At 45.6% G+C, this 18,899-nt stretch overlaps 1 protein-coding gene across 2 annotated transcripts in view; it reads right to left on the bottom strand.

The window, feature by feature from the left end:
* SEC14L1 (SEC14 like lipid binding 1) overlaps positions 1-18,899 on the bottom strand; it is a 443,723-nt gene that overhangs the window by 105,492 nt on the left and 319,332 nt on the right. For both annotated transcript variants that reach the window (XM_069200247.1, XM_069200248.1), the window contains one exon: positions 12,427-12,678. In XM_069200247.1, the coding sequence (XP_069056348.1) occupies positions 12,427-12,678 (252 nt within the window). The remainder of the gene's footprint in view (positions 1-12,426; positions 12,679-18,899) is intronic.

Genomic DNA, 18,899 nt, shown 5'->3' with positions numbered 1-18,899 from the left:
AATAAAGAGAAGGATTTTAGAAAGAGAAGAAGAAAGAGGATCAATAGACCTCTCTGTACAATATAATACAAAACATTTCCAACAGCAGGCATAAACAGTCTTAGTAGAGGGACAACTGGCTGCCAGAATGACATCACAGACTTCAGGAGGGAGGTCATAAACCATCAACTGTTGCCACTCAGTCTCCACACATGAAGCTGCAGAGTTGACAGGTTCGGGTGGAGAACCTTCCCCTGCTGCTGCGACAAAAGATCCTGCTGAAGAGGCAACCTGATTGGAGGACTGATGCCCATTTTGAGAAGCTCTAGGTACCAGACTCTTTGTGCCCAATCCGGAGCGACTAGGATTACTTGGGCCCGGTCGTTCTTGTTTTACTTGAGAACTCTGGGCAGAAGTGGTATGGGCAGAAAGGCGTACAGGAGGCCTTAGCTCCCCCTGCGTCGAAAAGCGTCCTCTAGCGATAGCCGCCTTGGAAACTCCAACACGCAGTACTGCTGACATTGGGAGTTCTCTTCAGTGGTGAACAGTTCTAACCAAGGCTCCCCCCACTGCTGAAAGAGTCCTCGCACCACCTCCAAATGGAGACACCATTCATGATCCGCTAAGCATTGCCGGCATAGGTTTGTCCGCTCTGGAGTTCAGAGAACCTGCCAGGTTTTGAACCAACAGGCTTATGCCATGATGTTCCAGCCATGTCCACAGACGTAGAGCCTCTTGACAAAGGGTCAACGAGCCCACACCGCCCTGCTTGTTGCAGTGTCACATTGCGGTAGTGTTGTCTGTGAACACCTGCACTACCTTCCGTTTCACAACAGGAAGAAATGCCTTTAATGCTGGCCAGATTGCCCGAAGCTCGAAGTTGATATGGAGTCCGGATTCTGTCAGAGACTAGAGGCCCCTGATCCCCCACCTCCCCCAGATGGCCGCGCTGTCCCAGAAACAACGCATCTGTCACTACTGTAAAATCTGGTTGGGGAAGGGAGAGGAGTCTGCCTTTGACCCAATCGCAGTTCACTAACCACCAATGAAGATCCTTTGCAGTTTCTCTGAGATCTGAACCATCCTGGTAAGATTTCCCTGATACTGTGCCCATTGGAACTTCAGGTCCCAATGCAGAGCCCTCATATGCCATCTGAAATGCTTGGCTAATAGGATGCAGGAAGCCATGAGTCCCATCAGCCTCAGAGCCTGTCTCACCGAAATCAAAGATAGAGGCCAAAACATTGGCATCATAGCCTCAATATCCTGAACACACTGCTCTGGAGGATAGGCCAGATACTGCACTGTTTCCAGAACAGCTCTGATGAAAGTGAGCTTCTGAGAGGGAGTCAGGTGTGACTTTGGTACGTTTATAGTGAACCCCAGTGAATGCAAGAGGTTCGCTGTCGTCTGGAGGTGGGTGACGAGAGCCTGGGGCATTGGAGCCTTCAACAGCCAGTCGTCCAGGCAGGGGAAGACTGAAATCCCTAACCTGCACAGATGAGCTGCCACCACCGCCATCACTTTAGTGAACACCTGAGGGGCCCGGGTGAGACCAAAAGGGAGCACGGTAAACTGAAAGTGCTCGTGGCCCACCTTGAACCGCAAGTAATGCCTGTAGGCAGGCAGGATGGGTATGTGAAAATACGCATCCTGCAAGTCCAACACTACCATCCAGTCTCCTTGGTCTAGGGCAGACAATACCTGAGCAAGAGTGAGCATCTTGAATTTTTCCTTTTTGAGGAAAAGACTGATGTCGCTTAAATCCAGGATAGGGCGAAGGCCCTTGTTCTTTTTGGGAATCAGAAAGTAGCGGGAATAACAACCACTGCCTACTTCTGACATAGGGACCCTTTCTTTGGCTCGCTTGGCCAAGAGAGCCATAACTTCCTCGCACAGAAAGACCAAATGATCCCCCATCAGCCGTTTTTTTACCAGAGGGATAGAGGGAGTGAAGGACTGGAAGGGAAGGGGAGGGTTGGGAATAGCCGTTCTGTATGATCTGCAAGACCCATTTGGCCGACGTGATGGACTGCCAGTGAGAGAGATGAAATTGAATCCTCCATCCAACTGGACAGACATGGTCTTGCAGAACCATACTAGGAGGGCTTGGGCACTGCAGAAGAGGGAGGCTGTGTAGTGGCCGACCTGGATGCTGTGAAGCCGGAGGAAGGTGGCTAACTTGTGGCTGGCATGGTATGGTATTGCGCCACTTCTGAAGCCTCGAAAGGGACAAAAGACAGAGTGCTGACGAGTTGGTGCCGAAAGGCCCAAGGATCTGGCCGTAGCTCGAGAATCCTTGAACCTCTCAAGTGCAGAGTCTGCCTTCTCACCAAAAAGGCGAGAGCCATCAAAAGGCATGTCCATCAAACTCGACTGGACATCCCCTGCAAAGCCAGTTGAACATAGCCAGGCGTGGCGACATAGAGCCACTGTTGAAGAAATCGCCCTGCCCAGCGAGTCAGTCGTGTCCAAGCCACACCTGATAGTAAACTTGACTGCATCTCTCCCATCCTTGACAGCCTAGGTGAGTGTGTCCTGTACGCCCTCCAGGACCTGGGGCAGCACCTGTGGAATGTCCCAATAGGCAAGAGGTGTTTACTGACCTCAATGCCAGGCTGGAGGAAGAAAACATCTTCTTTCCAAGTTGGTCCAGCCTCTTGGATTCCCTATCCGGAACAAGTAGGGAAGGCACCACGAGAAGTGGAGGCTTGGACCACCAAGTTCTACGGGGTGAGGTGTTGGGTGAGGAAACTAGGGCCGTTTGTAGCAGGTCTATGACGGCAGCTGATTGCCCTATTCACAGGAGCCCCTGTGCTGGGTTTGGACCATGTTCCTAGAAGGACATCTGTGAGGGCTTCATTGAAGGGTAACATCGGCTCCGATGTAGCAACCCCTGGCTGAAACACCTCTGTCAGGAGATTAGTCCTGACTGGCACCGTAGGCAAGTCTAGGTCCAAGACCTCAGCTGCCCTACGCACCACCATGACATGATACACCCTCCTCCGTAGCCACAGCGGGAGGAGAAAGCATGCCAGCATCTGAAGAAGTATCCAATCAATCGGCTTCCCCTAGATCCTCATATCAGTCCTGTTCATGCTCCAATCCATATTCTAAAGGGTCCTCAGACCCCTCCCACTCCTCTCCTGTGCCTGGCAGTTCTGAATAAGCCTCAGGCACTGCTCTGGGCTTAACAGGCGCCGAAGTCAGAATCGGCGTCGTACAACATCATTCCTGATCATCCGGAATGAGGATAGAGCTACCATCCGGTGATGGTGGGAGCGTTGATGTCGGGTCCGGAGAAGGTCGATTGTGATATACAGGTGCCGGTCCAGATCCACAATCGGATTCCAGGGTCCCCAACGACGCCGAGGGCGAAGCCGCCAACATCGACTATGATGGGACCCCTGCTGACCCCACGGGCCCAAAGACCCCACCCGAGGATGCAGCCTGCACAAAAACAAGGCACATAGCAACGTAAAATTCTGTGATTGGAGTGGGGGTCGCTCCAGTCCCCAGAAAAGGGGCAAGACGCGGAGTCGGGCTTGACGACGGTTCTGCAGAGCTGCGCTCGGAACATCAACATTCCCTGGACGCCGACGGGTGTGGCGATGTTGAAGTCTGCTTGGACTTCTTCTTGTTCCTCTTACCTGAATGGCCCGAAGAACTCGAATGAGAGGAAGATGACTTGGGGCTCCTGGTGTGGTGCCGCAACCTCCACCTAGAGCGGGACTGTGACCTCCTCGGAGTCGCGCTAACCGAAGACGGTTGCCAGGCCACTAGAAGCTTGAGAGAGCTCTCTCTCTCTCTCAGGAGATTCAGAGCCATGGCCCGACAGTCAGAACACGACTTCGAATGGTGGTCCTTTTCAAGGCACCAGAGACACACCTGGTGTGGATCTGTAACTGACATGGTGCGATGACATGCACCACACGGTTTGAATCCCGACTTTCTCGGAGCCATCACTAAGACAATCGAAAAAACATTGACAAAACCGTTGAAAAAAGGGTAGCTATTTCTGGATCTTCGCTTAACTGGCATGGAAGGAAAAGAACTGACATATGCGCGCCAGGGTGGTGCCTATACAGGAGGCCAGGATGTCACAGACGACTCGAACGGCGTCATGCAGAGCCGGATGCACACAGATTCGAACAACACCACCGACGGCGTGCGCAGGGTATTGCTCAGCAGAAAAATTCTGGATTCGATGCAGACGCCACAGAATTCTAAGGTAAGGAATCTACAGCTAGAAGTCTCTATCAGATAGACTTTGCCCTCCCTGAAATCATACACAATCCGCCTCTGAAATGGACTGGCAATTGAATTCTCTTGGAGGCTCTCTCCACCAAAGAATGTAAACGAGCAACAACTTTATGAGCAGAGAATCCACATTCAGTGGTGTTGTCTCTGACATGGTTGGTGCAAGGTATTACGTCATCTCTCAAATTAATCTAGTGGGTTATCTGGTAGTTCCCTTTCTTCACTCTGATCATTCCATTTACCAGCATCATATGTATGAGGAGGATTGTTCTAGGAGCAGTGCTCACTTGAGGTGGTGGTACGGACTGTAGCAAAGGAGGCACACTAGGTCTGGGTTATTTAGATTGCATTTGTGGTTGACACAGTGGTCCGATACTATCAGTACTGGCTGGGATCTTGTGTAGTCTGACATCATCTAATGAAGCTCACTGATGAGATTCTCCAGGATTTTCATCATAAGCGGGGCCCATATTGTGGCAATTGTAGGAAGATGACCTTATTCCACTGTGATTTATGACCACGTTCATCATCACAGTGTCTTCACGACTATATTGTTTCGTAACCTCATCAATCTTCTAACCTTTAAGTTGCTGTTGCACCATATTATCCTTATCCTGTGACTCCAGTACAGAGTCAAAAAGCTTCTTGGATGATAAAGGTGAAATCTCGCTCCATGATGTGTCGTGCTGTTTTACAGGTGGCTACTGTGCAGCTGATTGCTTTATAGCTGGCTTGGTGTAGAGACATAAAGATGTCGTTTATGAGGTCATCGTAATGGTCTGGTCAAGGTGCTCATTGACGACACAGTAGAAGGGCTAATTGTCAGCTGAGGCACTGTTGGGGGTGGTTGGGGGTGGTTGGAGGTGAAGGGGAAGAATCGGGTCATCGATGAGGACACATTGACAGTGCAGCCTTTAAAGAGAGCTTCCAAGTTAGCGCAAAAATGACAGTTTGAGTTATCATTGATAATGGGGTGGCAACAGTGTCAGAGGCGGTTGCCAAGTTAGCAGACAGTGCTATCATCGACAAGGCATTGGAACTCCTTCTTTGCAATAGCCATATCTCCTGGCTTGTCTGAGAGCCTGTTAAACTTTTAGGAGGCCTTTTTTGGTAGTTCACTCGATACAGACGGTTGTGGTTTTCTAATCTCCCACTCCAATTTTTTTTCCATGCCCAGTGTCCTTTGAGAGTTTTCTTGTTTTAGGAAGACTCCTCATCTGAAGAAGAAAATTGGTTACTTACCTTTAACTGTAGTTTTCCAGTATTGTTATCTTTCATGGATTCACATGCTTGAATCATCCCCGTCGTCAAGGTGGGAGTCCCACAGTAACCTTAAATATACATAGCAGTAAGTGTATTACACTAGGACTCAATGGCCTAAACATGCACTGTTATAGGCTATCGAAGTTCTTTTATAAAAAAAATTAAAAAAACAAAAACAAATCTGAGCTCCAACCAATCAGGGGACAGCATCCTCTATAACACTCCCAACACAGGCTGTTTCCCTCAGATTTTCTAGTAGGAGTGTGAAGTATATAGTCTTAGAATTAAGCTAGGGGTGGGTCGCATGTGAATCTATGAAAGATACCAATACTGGATAACTACAGTTACAGTTAAGTAACCAATTTTCTTCTCCAGTATTGGATCTTTCATAGATTCATATGCTTGAATTAGAGTAGCGAGCAGTTATATCATTTATTCTAGCCGTAACACTGATAACAATAGGAATGATGCTACACGCAGCCAATATCAGAAAGCAACATACATATTATTGAGAGTGATAAGAACAATAATAAATATAAATAATAATAGCAATATTAACAATAATAACATTAAACAAATATAGATCACATACCTTTCAAGTGGAAGGTGGGATAACCAGAGAGGCTCACCTTAATGGAATAGATGTCTTAACACTGCTTGCCAAAGGCTGTATCCATCTTATTTGTCTCATCTAAGCAGTGGCGCTTTGTAAATGTATGCTGGCTGGACCTTGTTGCTGCCCTTTAAATGTGTTGCAGGGGTATTCCCGCGAAGAGCACTGCGAATGTGGCTACCGATCTGGTAGAGTTGGCTTTAACCTTACTGTGAAGCGATTTTCCTGTATGGTACTTTTGGTATATACTTAGGGTTTGTTCAAAGTATAGCACCATATGGAGTGAACTGAAGAAAAGGTTCTTTGATGGTGAAGGCTTGTATGTCACTCACTCTTTTTGCTGATGAGAGCCAGTAAAAGCAATGTCTTCCAAAAGATGAATTTTAACTCTGACCTGTGGATTGGTTCGAAAGGAGGCTTCATGAGTTGTCCTAACACTGTGTTTAATAACCATAACGGTGGAGGTTTACGCACCAGTGGAAATACTTAAAAAAGGCCCTTGAGGAATTGTTTTACAATCCTGGCAGAATATAGTGAGGAGATGTGCTGAGAGTGGCTGAATCTTGAAATTGCCGCCACATGTACCCGTATTGAGGAGTAAGAAAGCCCAGATTTTGCGAAATGTAATAAATAAGGAAGTATTTGTTCCGGGGGTGACGACATAGGATGGACTCCTTCCGTAGCACACCACAAACAGAAATTCTTCAATTTAAGTTTATATGTCTTATTGGTTGTGTCCGCTCTGGCACTGGCCAATATCTCTCTACATTCAGATGAAATGTTCAAGGTGGAGTGTTAATAGAATTCAGGAGCCAGACCGATAAGTGTAGAGATGAAGGATCCGGATGCCTGACTTAGTCCTGATGCATGGTCAGTAGGGCTGTGTCTGGGTACATGTGGTTGTTCCGAATACAGAAGGAGTTCTGTGAACCAGACCTGCCTGGGCCACCTGGGTGCCACTAGGAGGAGACAGCATCCCTCTGCTTTTATTTTGTTGATCACTCAGAGGATGAGCGGAATCGGGGGAAAAGCGTAGGCATAGATACCAGACCATCTCATCAAAAAGACATTTCCACACAACCCTTTTTGGGTATGCCAACTTGCGTAATATGGGCATTTCATGTTCTTGTATGTGGCAAAAAGATTGAGATTCGGCTTGCCCCACTTTTGGAAAAGTTGGTTGAGAACTTGTTGGTCGAGTTCCCACTCGTGATACGGGATGAATGTCCTGCTCAACGCGTCCGCAAGGAGGTTGGTTTGTCCTGGCAGGTGTTCTGCTTTCAGAGAAATTAGATTTTCTTTGGCCCATTATCATATGCTCTGAGCTTGACGACGTGAAAGCTCCAAGGACTTTGTGCCGCCCTGTTTGATCAGGTAAAACATACTTGTGGTATTTTACGTCCTGATGAGAATTTGCGAGTTTTGTATTTTTGCTAAGAAGCCCTTCAGTGCCAGATGTATTGCTTTCAGCTCCAGTTGTTTATGTCCTTTTGGGTCCAGTTGCCACTTACTCTCAGATCTTGAAGGTGGGCACTCCAACCTTCGAGCGACGCATCTGTCGTTATTATATACTGCGGCACTTGTTGAAGAAAAGAAAGGCCCTGGATAAGTTGTTTTGTTTTTCCCACCAAGACATCGCAGTTTTCATTTCGGTGTGATGAGAATTTGAACGTCAAAGGAGCCATTCACTTGGAGCCACTGAGTGTCTAGTTGCTCCTGTAGAGGTCGCATGTACAGTCAGCAATTTGTTATCAGTGGAATACATGAAGAAATCATTCCCATGAGTGATTTCCAAATCCAAACTGAAACAAAAGTTTTTGATGGTAGCTTTTGAGACATTTTGGAAATCTTTTGCTGTCTCTTTTGAGATGGAAATGCTTTGCTTCGGATAGTATCCAGTATCGCTCCTAGGAAAATCAGCTTCTGTGTTGGATGGAAGTGTGACTTGCAATAGTTGATGGTAAGACCTAGAGTTTTGAACAACTGGAGGCAAGTGGATGTGTGGTTTACCACCTAAATTCTTGTGGATGCCTTTATGAGCCAGTCGTCCAACTATGGAAAGACTTGTATCCCCAGCTGGCGTAGGTGAGCCAGCACTGGGGTTAGCACTTTGGTAAAAACTTTAGGGGTAGATTTGAATCCGAATGGGAGAACTCTAACCTGTAGATGTATATTAGCTACCTTGAACCTGAGAAATGTCTGATGGTTTCAAAGTATTGGGATATGGAAATACGCATCCCGGAAGTCTAGAGATGTCATGTGAACTCCTTTGTTCAAGAGGCATAGAATGTCCTGAAGCGTTACCATACGAAATGTTTGTTTTTACAGGAACTTGTTTAAGGACTTCAAATCGAGTATTGGGCGGCAATCCCCTGAAGGATTTTTTACTAGAAAAAAGTGGGAATAGAATTCCTAGTTCCTGTGCAGAATTGGAACAACTTCTATAGCCCCTTTGCGTAACATAGAATATACTTCTTTGAGGAGCAGTTTTAACAGTGGAGGTGGTGGTCTTAATGAAGGTTTTTTTGGAGGCTTCTGAATGAATTCTGTAGCATGTCCCCTGGATACTATATCTAGTACCCATTTGTCTGATGTTATCCTTGACCACTGAAGGATGTGGTAAGTGATGCAGCTTCCAATCTTTGAAACACAGGTGAGGCTGGTAGCTGGTATGAATGCATGGTCATAGTTTTCTGCCTGTGTCTCTGCCATGGGCAACAGTTCTTCCCCTCGTGGGGTGTCTACAGGCAGCAGAAGGTGGTAATCTTTATTGCTGCTGGTGTTGTCCGTACTGCTGTCGAAAACCTGTCTGAGCAGTTTGGTATTGTTGTCTATATGTTTGGAAACCACAGCAAAAGGAGTAACTTCCCCTGCTTTTAGTCCTTCTGGCTGTCTTTTGTCCTGCAATGTACCTAGGGATTTGGCCGTGTCTGTATCTGCCTTTATGGATTGTAACACCTCATCCACATGCTTGCTGAAGACGCTTTCCCCATCATATGCCATGTCAAGTAGTTTGCTTTAAACCTCTGGCCTAAAACAAGTAGAATTCAGCCAGCCCTGTCTGTGCAACACCGCTGCACCCCCCACCCCCTCAGTTGTCTAAATCCTGTTAGTGAGATATCGATCATGCAATCAATCACTTCGGCTGCGATCCGCTCTCCCTCCTGCAACACTTTCTTTGCCTCTAGTTTAGCGTCCTCAGGCAAGAGGTCAATGTAAGAACACATGTCTTCCCATTCTAGGCAGATATGATCGGCAAATGTGGGCAATCAGTTGGCAGCTTTGACTGTTATTGCTGCTACTGAGGAGAACATCTTTCCTATGTTGTCCAGACAACGTCCTTCTCAATCTGAAGGGGATGTTATTGGTGTTGAAGGGTTTTTCGATGGGCACTGCGCCACCTCAGAAATCATAAAATCTGGCTTCAGCTGTGCAATTAAACAAGCTGGAGAATCTTCCAGGGCTTTATACTTTTTCTCCAAACACAGGATCTGGGAAGGTATTGTAGCTGGGTTTTCATTGCTTTTAATCTTTCCTTCCATATAAAGTCAACTATAGGTATGGCTCTAACAGACTTTTTGATGGTTCCTTAAAGTCATACAGGAAACAATCAGTTTCTCATCAGAGAATGGGCAGTTCGAAAAGTTTAGCCACTCTTTCCATTAAATTATGGAATCCCCCTATGTCCTCTGGGGTTAATGCACCAGTCCTGCAAACTGTGGTGATGGTGTAGGAAGCAGGTATTCGTCCCACTCACTAGGAGTGGTTCCGGGTATTTCTCCCTCTTACCTTTCTTCATCTGTGGACCGAGGCTCATCCTGAGGTGGCTGTACGAAAGGGATGTTCGTGTCCGGCCTGAGTGGTGTCCCTGGAAGGTAAAGGAGAGGGGTCTGCAGCCCCACTTGCAGGTCATACTGCTGCGTGGACGGAGTTGCCGATACTGAGGGCGGAAACCTTCTGTAGTAGTCCTGCAACATGTTTTGGAGATCTCTCACTAAAGACCTTGGCATAGGGACAGAGGTGTCTATGTCCCCATATGCGGAATACGACGGATCTGGTTGGAGCTTTGCTGAGTAATAGCTGTCCTGATAATGATCATCCCCATCGTCATCCGGGTCCTGACATTTCATGTTAAGTTGTAACGGACTGTTGGCCACTCCAAACATTCCGTCATCTTAAGAAGATCTGTCGTTGTCGTCAGGTGTTAAGGAGGATACGGCAATACCTTACTTGGGGACGTATGCATTGGTAGGATTGGAGATGCTTTCTTTCCTACAGTTATCAATGAACGAGGGAGAAAGCTTGATATTTCTGAAGTGGTCATCAGATCGGTTGTAGACGTTTTTCTCATCGCTGTGTCCATCATCGATGGACACGTTGACGAGTCCATCGTCAATGGGGCCTTCGATTTGTGACTCGTCAACTGGTCCGATGTCGACGCAGTCTTAGGTGGGTTGTCTCTCGGCAAGGATTTCTTCGTCGCACGTGCGTAGCTGATGGCTGAATAGTCGTCGACAGTGCTCTTTTGTAGATTTTAGCTGTTATGATCGTCATCGATGATAGTGGCAACGACGTGACTATCATAGGGGACACCACTGCTATGGTGAACGTCAACATTATCGTCATTGTTACTGCAGACATGGTCGTCAACATTATTGTCGTCAACAAATCTTTTTTGTCAGAGTCTGAAGAGAATTTTTTTATTTGTTTCCTGAGTGACAAAGACAGAGAAGTACTTTTTGGAGGTGCTTTTTTCCCTAAACGCATTGTAGGTTCTGAGTGAACCTTTTTGAAGGCTTTTAGCCGGGTTTCTGACGAGGAGGCATAGCTTTCTTGGCCTTTTTGTTTCTCTAAAGAAAGGTGTTTAGAGTTTTTTTTAAACTTTCTTTGGAGTTTCTGCAGAAAGTCTATTTACTTTTAGGCCCTTTTAGGGACTGAAGTCTTTGAGGAGGCTTCACTCTCCTCAGAAGAAGGGTATTCCAAAGCCTTCTGCTTTTGTAGACATAACAAAAGTCTACCCTCTCTGTCTTTCAGGGTTTTATGACTGGAGGTGCGACAAATCTTGCAATCTCTCACTTTATGATCTGGATGTAGGCAGTAGAGGCACTTCTTGTAGGGGTCATCAATAGGAAGACTTTTTCTTCCACAACTGTCACAATTTCTGAAAAGTCCTTTTTTAGTTTGTTGGGACACTCTGTCCCCTGGAAATCCAAGATATCAGAAATAAATTTTGTCAGAAAAAGAAGCTGAGCAGAGCTCAGGGAGACTCCCTTCACACGACATGCGGTAGAAAATCTGAGGGAAACAGCCTCTGTTGGGAGTGTTCTAGAGGCTGCTGTCACCTGATTGGTTATAGTCCAGATGTGGTTATCTCTTTTTAAAAAACAATTTTTTATGAAAGAGCATGGATAGGCTATAACAGTGCCTGTGTAGGCCATTGAGGCGTAGTTTAATACACTTACTGCTATGTATATTTAAGGTTGCCATGAGACTACCACCTCGACGACTGGGATGATTCAAGCATGTGAATCTACGAACGATCCAATACTGGAGAAGTAACCTCTGAAGCCTTCTTACTCTAAAGCCACTGAAGGAGGTGACTTTCACAGTTGTTGATGGTTTTGTTGAAGAACAACAACAAATCTTCCAAACTTTGGTTGTGCTTTTGAGTTAAAGAAACTATATGTAATCTTCATGGGTGCCATCACCCAAAAAATTATTTTTGTCACAGGAAGCACTGGATCTGAACAGTGTTTTCTTGAATTCTGCCATTGTGGCAGGAATAAAAAGCCTGAAAATTCTAGAAAATTATTACCCAGAAACAATAGCACTGTCAGAGAAAATGCCCTGGGTCAAGAAGTGTCCAGCAGAAGTAAAAAGTACTTGAAAACTGTAAGAGATCATTATCCAGAGCAGAACTCTGAATAGGGATTCCCTTGTGCATGATGTGCAGCTGAGAATTTGAGGCTTGATGGCCTTCAAGGGACTGGGGGGGTCAGTGGCTTTCAACTCGGCTGTTGACCTCAGGGTAATTTATCATGATGTGAAGAATTAACTAAAACAAATGCTTATTTTTCTTTAAAAAGGTGACACTGTTGCTATTGTATTATTACAGGGGCCATCCAGCTCAAAAATGGAGAATGACTGAATCATGTCAATCTATGAAAGATCTAATGTTAAGATTGCTTTCCACATAAAAGTAGCACAATGACCTGTTACAAAGGTAGGAAAGCATTAGTTTACAATTATACATTTAAACTTACAACCACTAAGAACAGTTAAAGTTAGGTGTGAGTTTAGGGCATAGTTACCTGCACACTCTCACCCTCCTTGCAAGTCAGTGGAGACTCTACCATGCTGTAGTCGCTCCCCAGCTGCCATGCTTTGTCTATAAGCTGTACATTGTTCCCTCCAGGTCCGGTGATGCTGTGTGTTGCTAACGATTCTTTCTTTGGAGCTGCTGGAACCCTCTTGGAGTGGTAGATATTGAAGACGATGTCTCCTTTGCACACATCAAAATCCCAGGTGATCACAGAAGAAGCATCCACAATCTGAATTAGTATCTGATGAGGAAATCAAATGACTCAATATGAATTCAGCTCAAAAGAGATCACAGATATCGAAAATTTAATGGAGAAGGATATGCTCTTTAAGTCATGTGCACATGTGGCCTCTGAGTCAAAGTCTAGTTTTGAATCAGGACCACTAACACCCAGAACTAACTCTATGTGCACTAACACCAACTATGCATACTGCTACATTTATTTGTTTTCTCCTCTCCACCCCATCACCCCCAGGGCTGGAGTAGCTCTGTCCCAGTAAGTGTGGTAAAACTTAACCAGCTTTGACATTGAGTGGAGAACACACATACCTGAAGAGGCAAATTCTAACACCATAGTACTGAGTGGTAGGAAGAACTAACCTGCAAACTTCACAATTCAAAACATTCACAAGAACAAAGTCCAGCACAATCATTGCCAGAAATTTAAGACTATGTTCTTGTGCAGCACACATGATGTTGTGGCATCAAATGCCACAACCACATCTAATTTCTATAAACGTTAGGCAGGTTTCCAAAAGCATACATTTTCCAGTCTTTTGCTGTGTATTTTACACACATTTTTTCTACGCGTGTGTGTGTGCGCGTGTATATATATATATATATTACCTACTGGTGGTCACCAATAGGTAGTTACAGTTAGGACCACGGTTCCATAGAAAAAGTGTTTTTTGACTTGCCTATATATTTGGCATTGTTTGACGAATCTTCACAACTCCCCCTCACCCCTCCCCCCCACCCCCCCTGGCAAAAAAAGTTGTGCTGGTGATTCATATTGTGCACGGAAAGTTTTGGGGTTATGCGTCAAGCGAGGGCTGAGAACAGGGAGGGGTGGGCGTATCAAAAAAACATGCCTTTCCCAGGTTAATTGCCACAGGAGTTTTGAACACGCTGAAACTGCTGGACGGATTTACACCAAATTTGGCAGAAAGGTAGGTTTCGGTGTACAGATTACTCTTTTGGATATTTTGGGTAAATCCGATGAGTAGTTTTTGAAATATTAAAGGGAAAATAAATTTGTATATCTAGGGCAGCGGATCTGTCACAATGAATTCACAAATGAGCATGCCAACAGGAATGCTGTGATTTGCTGGCTCCAATCTGACCAGAAATTTGCGGCTACCATTTAGGTTACGGGTCACGGCCCCCAGGGCTGAAAATAAAAATTAAAAGTGGCATAAGGGGTTAGGGTGGAGGTGATATGGGTCTTTGAGGGTGAAATTATGACCTTAAAATTATTTTTTTTAATGATGCGCAATATTTGCGAATACGTTGCTACGCTCAGCGCAGCCCCATGTATCATTTCGATGAATTAGTGATAAACATTAAAAAACTGGAGAAAAAAAAATCATTAATTCCCACACTAATTCATTCATAGATGCACTCAAAGACTGATGCACCCACTCACAGACCGACTGAGTCACTCCAACACTCACTAGAAGACCCAGAGACAATGAAGCACCCACTCAGACTGACACTCACTCAGACACTCTGCATCCTCTCACAGACCCACTCAGACCCTCATGTAACCAGTCTCAGATCCTCACACATCCACTCAGTCACAAAGTGACACTTCCATACCAACTCACAGACCCACTCAGACCCTCACGTATGCACACTCAGACCCACAGACACACTTACTGACTCCCTCAGACACTCACGCTTCCACTCACAGACCCACTCAGACCCTCAAGTACTTACTCACAGAACCCCTCAGACCTCATGTATTCACTCACAGTCCCACTAAAATACTCATGCACCCACTCAGACTGTCTACATCCACTCACAGAACCACTCAGACCCTAAGACACCCCCTCACGTCCAGAGAGACACCATCTCACACCTATTCTTAAACCCAGAGAGACAGGCCTTTCAGCCATGCGTGGTTACGGGGGCTGGTGGCAGGCACAGCCGAAAGCCATGCATAGCATGAAGTTGGGTGGTTATGAGGGTTTGGCCTCAGGGCCTGTGTGGAACAGGTTGGCTTTATGTATAGTAATGAAAATTACTTCATGTTTAAAAAAATTAAAAAAACACACAGAAATTCACTGAAAGGTTACAGGGATGTTATAGTTAGGAAATAGAATTAAAATGACATAGAAATTAACTTTAAAACCTAAGGTTAAAGGGACGTTATAGTTAGGTTCTGAATTTACTCACACAAAACTATAGAAATTCAGCTGTTATAGTTATTTCAAGTAACTATAACTCACGCCTTTAGGTAACTATAACATGCACCACTGATAATTACCCCTGATACTACAGGACTCATGAAAACTTGTATAACGTGTTTACTATATCAATGAAACATTAAAGAGAAAAATGTGCGTGGCGGGGGTGCAAGTTATAGTTACCTTAGGACACTGCTGAATTTCTATGGTTTTGTATGAGTAAATTCAGAGTCTAACTATAACGTCCTTGTAACCTTTGTTTTTTAAAGTGACTATATGGAAAATGTCACTTACCCAGTGTACATCTGTTCGTGTCATTAGTCGCTGCAGATTCACATGCTGTGCACATCCCGCCATCTGGTGTTGGGCTCGGAGTGTTACAAGTTGTTTTTCTTCGAAGAAGTCTTTTCGAGTCACGAGATAATTGTGATGCTAGGCACTGTTGTGAGGGCCGCATGTGCAACCTTGTGTTTGGGACAATGGCTATGCATGAGGACATCATGCCTAGGAGTTTCATCACCATTTTGACTTGTATTTTTTGTTTTGTATTACATTGTGAAATGCCTGAACCCTTTGTGGACTTGGAGTGGCAATCCCTTTTGCTGTGTTGATTGTCGACCCTAAGTATTGCTGTGTTTGACACGGCAGAAGGTGTGACTGTGTAGTTGATTGAGAAACCTAGTTGGTGGAGGGTTTCTATGACATATTTTGTGTGTTGTGAACACCGTTCTAGCGTGTTGGTTTTGATTAACCAATCGTCTAGGTACGTGAACACATGTATTTGCTGCCTTCTGATATGTGCCGCTACGATTGCCAGGCACTTTGTAAAAACTCTTGGCGCAGTTGTTATTCCGAATGACAACACCTTGAATTGGTAATGTACCCCTTGGAATACAAACCTTAAGTACTTTCTGTGTGAAGGATGTATCGGTATATGGAAATATGCATCCTTTAGGTCTAGTGTTGTCATGTAGTCTTGTTGTTTGAGCAGTGGCATTACGTCCTGTAATGTCACCATGTGAAAGTGATCTGATTTGATGTAGGTATTTAATGTTCTGAGATCTAATATAGGTCTCAGACTCTTGTCTTTTTTGGGTATGAGAAAGTACAGAGAGTAAACTCCTATTCCTTTCTGTTAGTTTGGTACTAATTCTATTGCTTCTTTCTGAAGCAATGCCTGAAATTCTAGTCCTAGAAGATCTATATGTTGTTTTGACATATTGTGTGTTTTCGGTGGGACGTTTGGAGTGAATTTGAGAAATTCTATGCAATAACCATGCTGGATAATTGCTAGTACCCAAGTGTCTGTTGTTATCTCCTCCCAATGTTTGTAAAATTTGCTGAGTCTCCCTCCCACAGGTGTTGTGTTGGGGATGTGTGACTTGGAAGTCACTGCTTGTTTTGAGGAGTTTTGGGGCTTTTGAACTTCCCTCTACTTTTTTGGAACTGTCCCCCTTTATATTGTCCCCGAAAACTTGATCGCAGATATTGGCTCTGATAAGTGGGCCTTGTTTGTGAGGTTGTGGGTTCTGTGCTTTGCCCTCGAAACCCCCTCGAAACTGTGTTTTTTTAAATGTGCCTCTGCTCTGTGGGGAGTAGAGTGCGCCCATGGCTTTGGCCGTATCAGTGTCTTTCTTAAGTTTTTCGATAGCAGTGTCCACCTCCGGCCCAAACAACTGCTGTCCGTTAAATGGCATATTCAGCACAGCTTGCTGTATTTCTGGTTTAAATCCTGATGTACGCAGCCATGCATGTCTCCTTCTTGTCACTGCTGTGTTGACAGTTCTAGCAGCTGTGTCTGCTGCATCCATTGCTGACCGTATCCGATTGTTGGAGATGCTCTGTCCCTCTTCTACTACTTGCTGTGCTCTTTTCTGGAACTCCTTGGGCAAATGTTCTATAAAGTGTTGCATTTCGTCCCAATGAGCCCTATCGTATCTGGCCAACAAAGCCTGTGAGTTTGCAATATGCCACTGGTTTGCTGCCTGTGCCGCCACCCTTTTTCCTGCTGCGTCGCATTTTCGACTTTCTTTATCTGGAGGTGGTGCATCTCCTGAAGTATATGAGTTCGCTCTCTTGCGAGCTGCCCCTACTACAACGGAGTCCGGTGTTAGCTGTTGTGTGATGTACACGGGGTCTGTTGGTGGCGGTTTATATTTTTACTCCACTTATGGAGTAATGGCCCTTCCTTTTACAGGCTCCTCAAACACTTGTTTGGAGTTTTTTAGCATTCCGGGTAGCATGGGAAGACTCTGGTACTGGCTGTGTGTGGACGACAGTGTATTAAATAGAAAGTCGTCTTCAATGGGTTCTGAATGCAGGCTGACATTATGAAATGCCGCTGCCCTCGACACCACTTGTGCGTAGGCTGTACTATCTTCTGGTGGCGACGGTCTAGCTGGGTAACAGTCAGGACTATTATCTGACACTGGAGCATCATAAAGGTCCCATGCGTCAGGGTCATCTTGACTCATCCCTGTATGAGTCGGGGATTGCATCATAGGTGGAGTGGCTACCGGTGATGCTTGCGGCGAGCGTTGTGGAGACGGTGGCAGGCTTACTTGTTTACCCACCTTTGCCTGTGGCTGCTTGTCTTTCTCCTGGAATGCAAGTTTGCGTTTCATTCTAATAGGAGGGAGAGTGCTGATCTTTCCCGTTTCTTTTTGGATGTGTAGCCTTCTTTGGGTGTAGTCTGGCTCCATCGTCTCCAATTCCTGTCCAAATCTATGTATTTTCATTTGTGAGGACAGTCCTTGTTCCTCTGTGTAGGAACTTGATTTAGGTTCCGAGGCCGGATGTTTCGGTATCGAAACCTTTTCGGCTACTTTTTCCGGTTCCGACGAGACCTTTTTTATTTTCGGCGTCGTCGTCTCTCGGTGCCGACTCATTTCGGTGCCGCTGTCTCGGTGCCGAACTTGCTCGGAGCCGCTATATCGGGCCCGAGATTGCTGTGTGGCGGTATCTCGACCGGAGTCGGATGACTTCGACACCAGCGTGCCCTTTTTCGGTGCCGATGATCGGTCACCTATTTTTCGGGTTAAGCCATGGCCTGTTGGTGGTGGCGTCCCCTGGGCTTTTGTGGTCTTCTCGTGAGTTTTATGTTTCGACATCTTACTCACGGTTTTCGGCGTCCCTTTGGGATCGATCTCATCCGAGTCCGATTCCTGGATGGAGAAGGTTTCTTCTTCCTCCTCGAAACACCCTTGTCCTGTCGGCGCCGACGCCATTTGCAGTCTTCTTGCTCTTCGGTCTCTTAGTGTCTTCCTGGACCGAAACGCTCGACAGGCTTCACAAGTATCTTCCTTGTGTTCTGGCGACAAACACACGTTACAGACCAGATGCTGATCTGTATATGGATACTTGTTATGGCATTTTGGGCAGAAGCGGAATGGGGTCCGTTCCATCAACCTTGAAGAGACACGTGGCCGGGCCGACCAGGCCCCAACGGGGATCGAAAAAACCCCGAAGGGCCACTGGAGCTCTTCAAAAGTCGGTGTCGATCTGTTATAACTAACCCGATACCGAACGCAAACAATACCGATGATTTTTCCGAGATTCTAACTAACTTTCCGAACCGAAACCCGGAGCGAAAAGGAACACGTCCGAACCCGATGGCGGGAAAAAAACAATCTAAGATGGAGTCGACGCCCATGCGCAATGGAGCCGAAATGGGAGGAGTCCCTCAATCTCATGACTCGAAAAGACTTCTTAGAAGAAAAACAACTTGTAACACTCCGAGCCCAACACCAGATGGCGGGATGTGCACAGCATGTGTATCTGCAGCTACACATGCCATCAAACATATATATATATATATATATATATATATATATATATATATATATGGAAAAAGTCACTTACCCAGTGTACATCTGTTTGTGGCATGTTCCGCTGCAGATTTACATACTGTGCATACTTCTGCCATCTAGTGTTGGGCTCTGAGTGTTACAAGTTGTTTTTCTTCGAAGAAGTGTTTTCGAGTCATGGGATCGAGTGGCTCCTCCTCTCAGGCTCCATTGCCCATGGGCATCGACTCCATGTTAGATTGTTTTCC

The sequence above is a fragment of the Pleurodeles waltl genome, chromosome 7, assembly GCF_031143425.1.
Source record: "Pleurodeles waltl isolate 20211129_DDA chromosome 7, aPleWal1.hap1.20221129, whole genome shotgun sequence".
Classification (NCBI taxonomy): Eukaryota; Metazoa; Chordata; class Amphibia; order Caudata; family Salamandridae; genus Pleurodeles; species Pleurodeles waltl.
Note: the sequence above shows the minus strand (reverse complement) of the source record. Positions and strands in the feature narration are given on the sequence as shown.